The following is a 13,739-nucleotide window of genomic DNA, read 5'->3' as shown; positions in this document are numbered from 1 at the left end:
AGACAGAGTGTATACAAGGGCATGGGAGGGGCAGACAGAGAGGGTGATAGAGGATCTGACGTGGGGCTCGAACCCATGAATCATGAGATCATGACCTGAGCTGAAGTTGGCTGCTTAACTGCCTGAACCACCCAGGTGCCCTGCTGGAGAGATTTAAAAACAAAATCAAAACCCCACCCGAAGTTGGTCTTCTTTTATCCATCAGTGATAATACGGTCTTCCTGCCAGAGTGGGCTGTTCCCCCATCTCTTTGGTCTGTTCCTTGGGTATCACAGCTTGTGGCATCAGAAGTTATGGGAGTTAGATTGTCAAAGATTTGCTTTTAATAATTTGGTGGTAAAAACTTGGTGGTAAAAATCTCTGAGAATAACGATGAGGCACAGTAATACTTAGGGCCCAATAGCATGAGCAGAATTTGATAAATTTCATTTTAAGGAAATCTGTTACACTAACATCTGTAATGTATTTAGAGCAATTTTGGTTATGATGGATGCTACGATTTTGTCAACATTTTCTACTTTGTCCACACAAATAATTGTCCGTGTTCTTATGTTACCTTTCTGGATAAACTTAAATTTTTTTTTTAACGTTTGTTTATTTTTGAGAGAGACACAGAGCGCGAGCAGGGGAGGGGCAGAGAGAGGGAGACAGAATCCGAAGCAGGCTGTCAGCACAGAGCCCGGCGTGGGGCTCAAACTCACAAACTGTGAGATCATGACCTGAGCTGAAGTCGGATGCTTAACTGACTGAGCCACCCAGGTGCCCCTTTTTCCTAACCTTTTCTAACTTCTAGAAACCGCCTGCATTCCTTGACTGAGGGCTGTAGCTGACAGCTTCCAAGCCAGCAGTGTAGCATTTTCCAATCTGTCTCCAGCCCTTCTTCGTCCTTCAATAAGGTCCCAGCTGGATAATCCAGAATCATTCCCCCATTTTGACACCCTTAACTTAATCACATCTGCAAGTTCCTTTTTATGTGTAAGGCAACATATTCACAGGTTTCAGGGATTAGGATGTGGACATCATTGGGCGGCCATCCGTTATTCTGACTACCACAGTACATTGGTACAACTGAACATACATACCTGTATAAACCCCACCAGCTTACTGTATAGGATGTTACCCAAATCCCATAGACTCTTTTCTTGATAATGCAGAAAATAATCAAGTATTTTGCAATATCATAGGACACTGACTTCAGAGTATTGATTCTCATATTTTAGAACTGTAAATTTTCACAAGATACCTGAACCTAAGTTGATTGGTTCCTTTTTTAAAAAATAAATCTGGCTTTCTCCAGCATATTTGTCTCTAATTCACAAATACATCTGTAAATGCAATCCAAGAGATTTGGTATTTTTGAGCTCTGTTTGGACTCTGGTGAGTGGATGTGGAAATCCCACAGGGAACTTGAACTGACCAGTGCTGGAATTGCTCAATACACATTCCCTGTCCAGCCTGGAATCCATTGATTCCAATGTCGGTGTCTGTTTTAGGAACGCCATCAACTACAGCTACAGCTCCTGGAGCATGAAACAGAAATGTCAGGGGAAATAACTGGTTCTGACAAGGAAAGGTAAGACCGCTGCCCTTTATCTTGTACTGGCTTTACATGCTGGGGCAGCCATGCTGTGTTTCTGTGGGGTCTCCAGTTCCTCGCCTTTTCCTTCATTTGGCCATCCCTGCTGCAGACTTCTGTTTGTAAAATCTTGGCCTGAGAGCTTCCACTGCAGGGCCAGTTTCTTCAGTAGCTCACAGCCACGTCTTCCAGCCTGCGGTTGATTGTTAGCATGGGGGGAGCACACCACAGACTGTCTTGGGTGCAAAAGTTCAGTCTATAAATGTTCTTCGTAACCTTTGGCTCCACAGGATGCACCTTGTTGATGAGAAAACTCAGTAGCTGTGACTAATACCATTGCAGTGGAAACTAATTTTAAAATGCCTTTTTTGGTCTCCGAACATTGTTGACTCAGACCTTGCCTCGTCCGTCCCCTGGCTATGGGCGTATAAAGCCCTGCATGGAAAATGAGGGAGCAGGACTTGGTCCCCTCTAGAAATCAGAAGGCAGAGAGGACATGCATGGCCCTCTGGTGAAGGAAAACGAGTGGAGATGATTTGAGCAATTTGAACGAGTTACTTAACTTAGCTGAGATTCTTTGCCGATCTGTAAACTGAGAATTCTTTTTAAAGGGGAGGGGGTTGCGGTGACTATGGCAGTGCCCATCTTATAGGGTCATTAATAGGGAGGGAGCCGGTGGGCATGCTGCCTGCCATATGGTACACGCCGAAAAACATCTGTTTTCTTGCCTCTTGGCAACTTCACAGTTTGCACTCTGCTGTAGATTTGAATGTAGTGCTGAGGAGGGACCCGGCAGAGTGCTATAGTGGTCAGCAAACCCCACCAGACCCTTTGTCCAGTGCTCCATTCCAGTGGCACCGAAGAACTGAGGCGTCTGCCTGCTGGTTCCTCTGGTTTCATTGAATGGAGCAAAGTCAGAAGATAGTTTGTGCTGGTTATTTATTTATTTATTTTAAACTTTATTTTTGAGAGAGAAAGCAAGTAGGGAAGGGGCAGAGGAGGGAGAGAGAATCCCAAGCAGGCTCTGCACTGTCAGCTCAGAGCCCGACACAGGACCCAGACCCGCAAACTGCGAGATCATGACCTGAGTCGAAACCAGGAGTCGGATGCTTAACCGACTGAGCCACCCAGGCGCCCCAGTTTGTGCTGTTTTAAAACAAAACTGTGAAATGTTTTATGATGCAGCCCAATCTGTTTTGATGCAGAGAAAGTCCTTCAACATGTTCCCCATTTTCCCAAAATAAATGATGTGTGGAAGACTACAATTCCAGACTTCCCAGGACTCGGCCACTTGATTTCAGATATTGTGTTCTGCATACTAGACTCCTCTCCTCCTCTGTTATCTGAATCAAGGCATTTTATTGGATCTTCCAATATTGTATTAGTTCCAGAACAGAGAGCCCCTCATTCTGTAAGTGGTGCAAAAGAAATATCTGTTTTAGTCCCTGGAAAGTAGAGTCACTGTCCTTAAACAAGGTAAAACTTGCAAGTGGGAGCTTGAGAAAGAGTCCCGTGGTTCCTCCTGTAGCAGGGTAGTCAAGCCCTCGTTCATCCCCAGGAGACACGATGCATGATGGAGTTCTCATTCTTGTTCTGCCAGTGTTCCCTGGGCGGTGACTCTCCTTGCTGGTGTTGCTGCTTTGGTTTAGGACTCCGTGCCTCTTTGCTCTCTTTCGGTCAGGTATCAGCAGCTGGAGGAGGCATCTGCCAGCCTCCGGGAACGGATCAGACACCTAGACGACATGGTGCATTGCCAGCAGAAGAAAGTCAAACAGATGGTTGAGGAGGTAAGCTGCCGTGAAAGGTCACGGGCCAGGATTACTGTCTGTTATGGGGACACTTCGGCCCTGGATCTGGATCTGACTCTCAGCTCAGTTTTGTGTGGCTCACAAGTGAATGTGCTCAGGCCACTGTCTTCGTGGTCCAGAGGAAAATTTCCTCATATGTCCCCCTGCAGGCTGGTGATTATCTTTCTAATCAGATCAGAGGGTATAGTTAAGAAGACTGGGAAGCACAGTCGTAAGGTCACTCAGTTTCAGAGGGCAGCAGTTCCCCAAATGGGCACCTGCAGCCCAGGGGACCCAAGGGTGTGACAGGAAACGTTTCCTTTAGTCAGGTCTCTGCACTTCTTTGTACCTGGCTGCCTCTCTCCCAGCGACCACTCCATCTTTCCTTCCTCTGTGGACAGGTGTCCTTTCTCTCCCCTCCCCTCTCCATCGCCTCCTTCCTCCTCTCCCTTCTTCCCTCGGTGTCTTCTCTATCTCTTCTCTCTCCTCTCTCCATCTGTCTGTGGGATATCAGACTATATGCTGGACATAGCTTGCTTGTCTGTTTTTCTAAACGGAAAAAAAAAAAACCAGGTAAGTTGAACATTAATATTTCTGCAGGAGGAAAACAAATTATTTTAATTGTGTTACTAAAATCTCTTTCTCTCTCTCGTGGTGCTCGATAGAGGAAAGCCCAAGCTGTGGTATAGCTAATCTCATGTTATTGTATCTTTCTTGCTGAATTAATAAATTGGATAGAAAAAAGGAACAGTTAGTACTAACAGACTTATAAGAATTCCCTGAAATCTGATTCTCTATCTTGCAAAGAAAAGAAAAGGCTTTTAGTTTAATTAAACAATTGGTTGGCATTGGAAAAACTGAAAAAAAAAAACAAACCCACGTTTTCCTTATATTAAACACTACTCTGAAAAGTTATCTATTTTATTAATGAATCATTAAAATTAAAAGCATGTCTACTTCTAGTAAAAACCACACACACGACAAAGATACTAAAAGTATATCTATTTCATTAATCTGTAAACTGTTGGTGATACTGGTGGAGTGAGGTTAGGGTCAGGGAACTGTGAAGCTGTGGAGGGCTACTTTGTTCTCTTGAAGGATAAATGTATACATTAGGTGAAATCTGTTGCCTAAACAAGAAATCCATTCATACTGCGTTAAGTCCTGTGTGCCTTATATTGGCTCATCTGCAAGCCTCAGGGAGCAGAATAGTGGAAGGAGGAGTCCCTGTGCACTCCCCATAGCACAGGCAGGCTGGAGCAGTTGTGAGAAAAGCACTTGGGGAACCATGGATGTCAGATCATAGCTTCTCTGCTTCTGAATTTCACATGCAAGATGTCTGGGGCAAGGCTGGCCCTGTTTCCATGGGGCTCTTTGACTGTAGAGGACTGCATTTCTCTCAACTTAGCATTGTTTTCATGTATTAGGAAACCAGTGAATCAAACCTCATACTAGTTGGCTTCTTTTCAGTTATTCTCTGTAAGGGTTTAAGATCAGTCCCAAAAGCAGAGATACTTCTTAAAGAGACACAGTCAAGTAGTTTAGGATTCTGTTTTCTGACTTCTGGAATATAACAGGCATACCGCTTTGAAGGGAGTAGGGGAAAATCGATACATGAAAATAGGTTGGTGTATAAAGATCACTTTCCATGCCTTGCTTCTCTACCTGTGACTTACTATCTCCCAGATAGACTTCTCTAAGTCCCGATGATGTGTAGAAGATGCAGTCGTCAGAATGAAATCACACGCTGACATTTAGGGTGGCACCATCAGAGTGAGCACCACCTAGGGGACAGCTGGGTTTCAACAGTGCATGGAGACTGGAAAGAAAAGAGATTTTTTTATTCTAACTTTCAACTACTATCTAAATCAGATGCTAAGAATTAATGTGTTTGCCCAGTATTCCATGTTAACTTACACAACAAAAGGATGGTTTAAAATATCAGTTGCTGCAGCCGTTGATGTGAATACATTTTTTTTTAAGTTAGAAACATGGAAGAGGGACATCGACAGAGGAGCACATTTAGAAGAGCAGGGAGAAAGAAAGGAGTTGACAGCTGCTGTGATTCAGGGCATGGCTGAGGGCTGGGGGAAGAGATGGCCAAGGAGCGGCATGAGAGCTGAATTCACATCTTAGAAAACAGCCATGGAGATGAGAGAATGTATTCTTAAATAATACTGCAATGCAAGGCCAGGCCAGAACCACTGGGTGGCACTTGCAAAGAGGCAAACTTCAGCTTTTCGTTTCACATAAAGAAAACATTCCAGTACTGGCTGCCTTGGGAGGGTATTTAGCCCTTCCTCACGAGTGCATTCCTAGTGATCTAGGAGTTGAGCTAAAAGCTCCTTATATAAAGAATGCTTTATTGGGGCGCCTGGGTGGCGCAGTCGGTTAAGCGTCCGACTTCAGCCAGGTCACGATCCGTGAGTTCGAGCCCCGCGTCAGGCTCTGGGCTGATGGCTCAGAGCCTGGAGCCTGTTTCCGATTCTGTGTCTCCCTCTCTCTCTGCCCCTCCCCCGTTCATGCTCTGTCTCTCTCTGTCCCAAAAATAAATAAACGTTAAAAAAAAAAAAAAGAATGCTTTATTGTTTACTGAGCTGTTATTATCATCTCCTCATTACGTTGCATAAAAGCAAAATCACAAATTCATAACCTCTGACTTGAGAAGTTTATATCTGTGAACCCCAGCTCTCTAGATATCGAGACAAACTTGACCTAGAAGTAGAGGCAAACTTTATGTGTGGCAGATGTTAGGGACAGTTTTGCTTCCCTCACATGAAGCCTGAAAGCTTAGCCATGTGATAGCCTCATGTTTCCCAAGGGTGGGGACTCAGTCTCTGTCCATTGCTGGCATCATTTTAGCTGCAATGTCTGTGAAAAAGCTTAGTTTACTGAGATGGGCTGCTTTTTTTCAGCTTAAAACTGAAAAAGGTATTATTATGGAGGTTTTTGGAATCCTTAAATATTAAGCCATGTATTTCCTTCAACCTGAGTAGAATAGAATTTAATAATAATAATAACAATAATAAAAAAATAAAAACTAAGCCATCCTTGGCTTGATAAGGACTTGATTTTCACTGTGTGGGACAGTATATGTCAGTGAGGACTTGTGCATATAAGATGGGCTGACTGCAGGTCGGGCAGGATGGGCCCTTGTGAAATCAAATGTTGTATATATCTTACGGGGTCACATTCAGTGCAAAGTGTTATCATAAGTGTGGCAGCAGGTACCCCCACTAGGCTAGATTTGTGCAAAGTGTTGTGATAAGTGTGGCACCAGATACCCCCACTAGGCTAGATCTTAATACCGAATTAAGTCTCCTTTTGTGGTGGATGTCAGGGATTGGCTCCCTTGCTCCCATCACTAATTCTTCTAACTGGTTCTGGCTCTGACAAAAAAGTTAAAAACAAAATAAGCCCGTATACGACCCTTTTAGACTTTAAGGGTTTGCTGGAAAATATGGAGAGACTGGAAAAAAAAAATAGCACTTGTAGGGAAATTGAGTGGTCTGTCTGTTCACTAGCTAAGCACCAGCACTTTCTTTGTGCGGGGGGGGGGGGGGGGGCTGGGTGCAGGGTGGGGGTCAGTGCACCTGTGGTCCTGCCCTCCTGGGTCTTCCCATCTGGTGTTACCTGCCTTCCAGAATCCTTGCCTTTGGGCTTCTTTGTTCTGTTGAAAAAGCCTTGTTGGGGTTAGGTTCTGTGTCTTGAGTCCATCTGCATTCTTTCGCTTGCCTTTAAAGGAACCAGGAGATGGGGGTGGGGAGCAGAAGGCTGGGCGGAGCCTGAGGCCAGAGCTGTGAAGCCTGGACATGTTTACGTGTGAGCTCCTCAGTCAGCAGGATCATTCACCCCTCTTTACCTGCTCACACCAAGGAGGTCCCCAGCCAAGCAAAGTGGCTTTCTTGCCAGGGGGAAAATTGCCTGGAGGGAAGAACAAATTCTTGTTTGTCCTCAAAAAGGGGGTGGGGGAGGCTTACATTTTTGCCACTAGGCCATGCTATTATTCAGGTGACTACTTAGTAGTTTAGTAAATAGCTTCTTTCATTTTATCGCCTCCTTCTCATTTCCCACTGCCATTGTGGTGGGTGAAATGGTTCTTCCAATGGGAAGCGTCTAGGTTTCCTTTCCAGTATGGAGGATGCATTCTTTCTTTAGACTTCTCTTTTGCGGAAACCAGTTCCACTCCCCGCTTGTCCCCCTCTATGATTTAGATGTTTAATGAGCGCAAAGGTAGAAGGAATGATTTTCTTACTAGTGCTTCTCCGCCCAGGCTGCACATTAGAATCATTTGGGGGGCTTTACAACATGGCCCAACCTGGCAGACGGAGGTGGGAAGAAGGCACTGGGTATGGCAAGGATTTTGGTTTTTCAAGCTACAGGAGATTCCAGTGTGCAGCCAGCATTCAGAACCGGTGCTCTGAATTTTTTTTTTCTTTTTTTTTTTAATGTTTGTTTTTGAGAAAGAGAGAGAAAGAGCATGAGCAAGGGGAGGGGCAGAGAGAGAGGGAGACAGGCTCTGAAGCAGGCACCAGGCTCTGAGCGCTCAGCACAGAGTCTGATGAGGGGCTCGAACCCATGAACCGTGAGATCATGACCTGAGCCAAAGTTGGATGCTCAACTGACTGAGCCACCAAGTTGCCCCAGTGCTGTGAATTTTTCATTTCCACATGTTAATAGATTGAGCCAGCTTCCCTCAGAAGCTGTTGTACCCGAGGTGCAAAGCTGGTAGTGAACTTGGACTGGAGTAGGAAGGGCTGAAGGGAAGAGAGCCAAGGAGACCAGTGAGCAGAGACCACAAGCACGGACACCGGAGAGCTTGTCCGAATGTATGATCTTCTGGTCTTGTCAGGGGATCTAGTGCTCTTTGCCAGCCCCATCAGGAGAGGATTCTTTGACAGCTCACTCTGAGTGCTGTACTGGCCTGGTGGTATCCAGGTAAAAAAACTTTCCAGAGGCTCTCCAGGTGCATCTGAAGAGAAGGTGCTATTAAGGTAGATGGATGAGGCCTACTTGTTAAATAAATACTAGTCTTAAAGGGACAAAATCCAGTCCACCTACTGTCCTCGGAAGCTGAGAACCTACCACTAACAAAGAGACCAGAAATGGTTCTCAGGGATCCTCTTCCCTCTGTGCTTGTGCGTTCAGGTGTCTGGCCTCACCCTGCTTCTGACCAGAAGACCTTACACTTGGTCACAGTGTACCTCTTAGAACACAATACCTTGTTGAAATAATAGTATTCATAGTGACTGCTTCTCAAGTGCAAAACAAAGCAGAACATTTTTGCAATTCCTATGAAATGAAAGTATTTAATTATCATCCCTTAGATTTTTTGGAGAATTAATGTCCTAATTCAACAGTTTAAAAAATTTTTTTAATTTTCATTTATTTGTGTGTGTGTGTGTGTGTGTGTGTGTGTCAGAGAGAGAGAGAGAGAGAGAGGGTTGGGAAGGGGCAGAGAGCGAGGGAGACCCAGAATCCAAAGCAGGCTCCAGGCTCTGAGTTGTCAGCACAGAGCCCAACGTGGGGCTGGAACTCACGAACTACGAGATCCTGACCTGAGCTGAAGTCAGATGCTTAACCAACTGAGCCGCCCAGGTGCCCCAATGCAAACAACCTGGGTCAGGGAGAATAGATGGCCAGGAACTCTTCAGAGTTGAGGTCTGGGTTTTGGGTTTTTGGCTCTTGAGCCAGTCAGCAAAAGCAGGGCTTTTTTGCATTCTCTTTTTTTCAAGTCCATGTAACTTGCCACCTAGGCCCTGAATTCACAGGCACCCCCTGCAGTTAGAGACTGAGGAAGAAGTGCAGTGAGAGACCTTTATGGGTAAAAATGAAAGGTAGCATAGAAAATGGAGATGAGCAAGGACTTTTGAATCAGACCTGCATTTACTAGTTGGGGACCCTTCAAAGAGTTCTTGTTTGTAAAATGGGGTTAATAACAGTATCCAAAATGATTTTTTGTAAGAGTTAAATGAGATGATGTACATAAAATACTTTATAACATACTGATCGGAACATAGGAAATACCCAGTAAATACTAGCTGCTATTATTATTATTCCTGGTGAATGGACTCCTGCTGTGTATACCCAAAGTCAAACTAAATGAATTAAAAGCAAAAGTAGCTGAGGTGATTTCTTGACTAATGCACAAAGCTGCCCTTTCCTCTTTGGGAGTCTTCTGAGCCAAATGGAATCTTCTGGATTTGCTTCTGTCTTCTTCTGTGCTCTGTGCTGTGTTCCATCTCAGCCGCCTGTCCTTGGAGGAGAGTATTTATATACAAAATAATTTTTAAAAATTTAGTTCTCCCCATCCTAAGAATCTTCCATTTTAAATGGTTCAGCCATTTGTTAGCACTTTAAAACTATCATGTGCTATGCTGAAATGCATAACACAAAAGTACATTGTTGCCAAATGCCCTGTGTTGAAGTTATTCAGAGTACTTCCCATCAGTGATAATGTAGCCACATGGGGGCAGGGTAAAGGAGCCACAGCACTGAGTCCACGACCCTAATCCACTCAATTGAACTGTTTCCAGATCATGTCACACGAGCTCTTCTCCAGATTTAGTCTCCGGTTCTTTGGAAGATGATAAAATGGTAGCCTGGGTTGGAAGCGATTGTGTTTATTGTTCGTGATTAGAAGAATCTTGTACTTTCTCGGCTGGGAAGAGGTGGCATGTATTGGTGATGAGCCCGACGAACAAAACAGGAAGGACATGATGTGGAAGGAAAAATTGACCACGTAGGGCTCTCATTTGTGAAAACACCACACACTGTCACCTCAACCTGTCCAGCCTCACACTGCAGAGACAAGAGAACTCAAAGAATATTTTTAGAAACGTGGGTTCCTAGACATCAAAGAAAGAACTGCAATGAAAAATAGTACTAAACTATAATTCAGGAAGTGTCAGGTGGAGGCTGGTTCTGAGATCTCGGAAAATGAAGCCTTACCTACAGAAAAGCGGCCAAGCACACCTGCTAAGGAGCTGGGAAGCAGGCTTGAAGAACTCCTCCCGTGTTCCAGGAAGGAAATGCTCCCCTCCAGATCACAGTCCAGATAATACTGAAGAAATGTAGTTTGATTATATTTGCATGTGGGAGGTGGCCCTGAGGATGCCCTTCCTGAATGGAGATCAAAAGCGCGAGTCAACTTAGTATTCTTTTTGCTTAAGCCAGGTATGGTCTGCTTTTTATCCCCGTGGGCAATCTACCTGAGTAGACACTTCAACTAACTTCATGAGAAGGAGAAGTGTATCTGAGGAAAAGAGACATCTATTTGACTGAAATACATTAAAGTGAAATATATTGCACAGCTGCTTTATTTTTATAGAGATCTCCTTGAGACAAGCCACAGGTGCTGGGATGTCATCAAAACTTAACAGTGTTCCTGAATACGCGTAGTGGTAGCAGCAGTAGGAGTAATAGTGGGTGGTGTTAGCCTAATAAGCTAGTGGACGGGGCTGACTTCTCTAAGGGGCTGGGTGTCCCTTCCATGTTGGGTGGTTCTCTGCTCTGACTTCTCCCTGGCAAAGTGGGTTTCCTGTTAATATTTGTCTTTGTGTCTCATTCAGATGCTTTTGCCCCACTTTAGCAAGTAGGCAGTGCATGGGAAGGAAGCCGTGGATTCTAGGGCTAGGGTTTTGTCTCTTGGCCGCTCACAACCCCACCGAAAAGAGGTGCCACTCTGAAGTTTGAGGCAGGATTCATTTATAGTAACTAAAAATGTTTCAAATTCTCATGTTCAACATATTATTCACTTCTTTATTTTGAAATCTTGGATACACTAAAATGTGAAGGTTTTAGAAGGTACCAGGAAGCTCACCACGTGTGTGAGACTTGTTTTTTTCTGTGCATTATGGAAATATTGCAGGTTCATTTTATGACGTGTGCTCATTAATATATTTACGATACAAATTGTTCTTTTGCGGGAGAAGGTTCTTTTGTTTGCAAATGTCATTGAATTCACTTTCTCTTTCTTGAGATTGTTTCTAATTGGCTGTAAAATATTTCTCAGGGTCCTGGGTGCCCACGTTCTGCCTGTAGTTTGTACAGCTACACTCTTGTTCTAAGTAACTACCAGCTACGGAATGTTTCTCACATGTCAAACCCATGCATCTAGGCCTAACATTCCCACACGAATCCTCTACGGGGCATATTATTAGCACAATTTTTTTTTAATCCCAGAAAACTAAAAGAAAAGTAACAGGTGGTCTCTCAGCGAATGATGGTGCTCCTGGGGCCACAGCAAGACCTTTGGCTCCAAAGCCAGTGTGCATTCTTTCACTTGTTTTTTCTTTGCTTCTTTTTTTTAATTGAAAAAATTGTAAATATGGAAAATCATAGAGATTGCTAGAAACAAAGACGCATGTATTGTCCTCTAGAATTGAGTGTTAACATTTTGGCATATTTCAGGTTTCTTCCAAGTCCTAGAAAACATTACAGACAAAGAATTGTCTTTTTATTCCTCTGATCTTTTTCCATCTTCTCTACTCTCTCCCTCTTCAGAAGCAATTTGTTCTCCATCCAGGGCATGTTCTGATGCTTTTACTACATACATAGGTATTTGTCATCAGTATTTAGCCTAACTTCGGTGTTTACAAATGGATGTGCATTTTTATTTATAATAGATAAGTAGATTTTATTGTACCTCTTATTCAACTTTTCCCCCAATTACATTCCTGTTTCTGATGTTACAGATAAATATAAATTATTTATTTTAATGGCTCTGTAATATTTCATTGTGTGAATGTATTGTCATGTGTCCTATCGATACTTAGCTTGTTTCCGAATTTCTGCTCTTTTACAAACAATGCCAAGCACGTCTCTTTGCTTCTGTACTTCCGGAACATAGTTGGAGTCACTTGGTCCCCAGAGAGGGACTTCCACCCACCTGGGGGGTAGATTTCCCCACATCCTCACCACCTCTTGGCATGGTTGGACTATAAATGTAGCCATTTGTGAAACAGTATCTCCTTTAACTTTCATTTGCTTCAGCCCAATACCACTCATCATTACAGGTGCGGCTGAGCATCTTCTCATTAGCTCGTTGAGCATTCAGGCTTCCGCCTTTGTGAACTGGCTGTTCATATCCTTTGCTCCCTTTCCTGTTTGGCTGTCTTGTCTCCTGCTGATCTGTCGGAACTGTGGATCCTGCCAACGTCGATCGTTTGTCAAAATGTGTTTGCATGCTATTGTCTTCTCCCAGTCAATGTTTTTGTTCGTTTCGTTATGGTATCTTGTAAAATGTACACGTTTTAAATTTTGGTATAAATGTATCCATCCTTTGGTGCTGTTTGTGTGTCTTGTTTGTCTCCTGTAAGGTTATTTGTGTAATACTTTCATGAAAGTTTTGTTTTTTATCTTTAATTACAGCCTCCCACACTCATACCCTTTATCTTCTTCTTTACTCTTTCTCTGTAGCACTTATCCTATTATATATACTACACTTACCTATTTTGCTTACTTATTGTCTGTTTTCCTTCACTAGAATGTAAGCTCCATGAGGGCAGTGGTTTTTCTCTGTTTTGTTCTTGGCTGTGCTCCTAACATCTGCAACAGTCACTGGCATATAGTAGGTGCTCAATAAATGCTTGTTGAACAAATAAAGAATAATCCATGTGGAATTTATTTTTGTGTATATACTGTGAATAGGAATCCATTTTTTTTTTGTTTTTGTGGGGTTTTTGTGTGTGTGTGTTTTTTTTTTTTTTTTTTTCTCACGGGAAGGTTGTTTCTCTAACAGCACTCATTGAATAGTCCATCTTTGCCCCACTGATTTTTTCATGACCTCTTTATCACCCTGGACTTGTTTTCCTTGTGCCACTGTCTAAATATTCCTGTTCTTCTGCCCTGATGGGTTAGTCAACATTTTAGAAGTGTCTTTTAGGAACAAAATGCAAAAGTGGACGAGTTCTTGCCCTCAAAAGACTTTATGGTTGACCCTAAAACTTGTTAGAACTCAAGGCAGAATATGACAGGTATTAACCAGGGGTATGAGCTGTGTGCTGGTGACACAGAATCTGGAGACAGTAGTGATTAAGTTCATGGGCTTTGAGTAAATTGGACCTGGCTTTGCATCCTCCTCCTTTCTTGGCTCGGCTTTTTATCTTGAACAAGTTACTTATTCTCCAGCATTCAGTTTCCTCACAAACAAAATGAGTACAATCATAATAGTACCTTCTTTGGAGGCTGTTGTAGGATTGATTGATGAAATGCATGCTAAGGGCTTAGCACAGAGCCCGTAAATGTTCACTGTTGCGGGTATGGGTACAGAGGCCTTAGGGAGGAGGTGATATTTGACCAGGTCTTGCCGGGTGGATTGGATTTTTCTAGGCAGGGATTGAATGGGTGGCAAAGGACATGACAGACAAAATAGA

At 43.5% G+C, this 13,739-nt stretch overlaps 1 protein-coding gene across 3 annotated transcripts in view; it reads left to right on the top strand.

Annotated features, from left to right (window-relative positions):
- The window catches only part of MYZAP (myocardial zonula adherens protein), a 90,052-nt gene that overhangs the window by 43,534 nt on the left and 32,779 nt on the right, over nt 1-13,739 (top strand). For 2 of the 3 annotated variants that reach the window (XM_053223968.1, XM_027067353.2), the window contains exons 9-10: nt 1,494-1,573; nt 3,258-3,363. In XM_053223968.1, the coding sequence (XP_053079943.1) occupies nt 1,494-1,573; nt 3,258-3,363 (186 nt within the window). Of the gene's footprint in view, nt 1-1,493; nt 1,574-3,257; nt 3,364-9,899; nt 12,991-13,739 lie in introns of those variants that run through there. The other variant, XM_027067355.2, reaches the window with a different exon arrangement.

This window comes from Acinonyx jubatus, chromosome B3 (genome assembly GCF_027475565.1).
Source record: "Acinonyx jubatus isolate Ajub_Pintada_27869175 chromosome B3, VMU_Ajub_asm_v1.0, whole genome shotgun sequence".
In the NCBI taxonomy this organism is placed as follows: domain Eukaryota; kingdom Metazoa; phylum Chordata; class Mammalia; order Carnivora; family Felidae; genus Acinonyx; species Acinonyx jubatus.
This window is presented reverse-complemented; position numbering and strand designations above follow the sequence as displayed.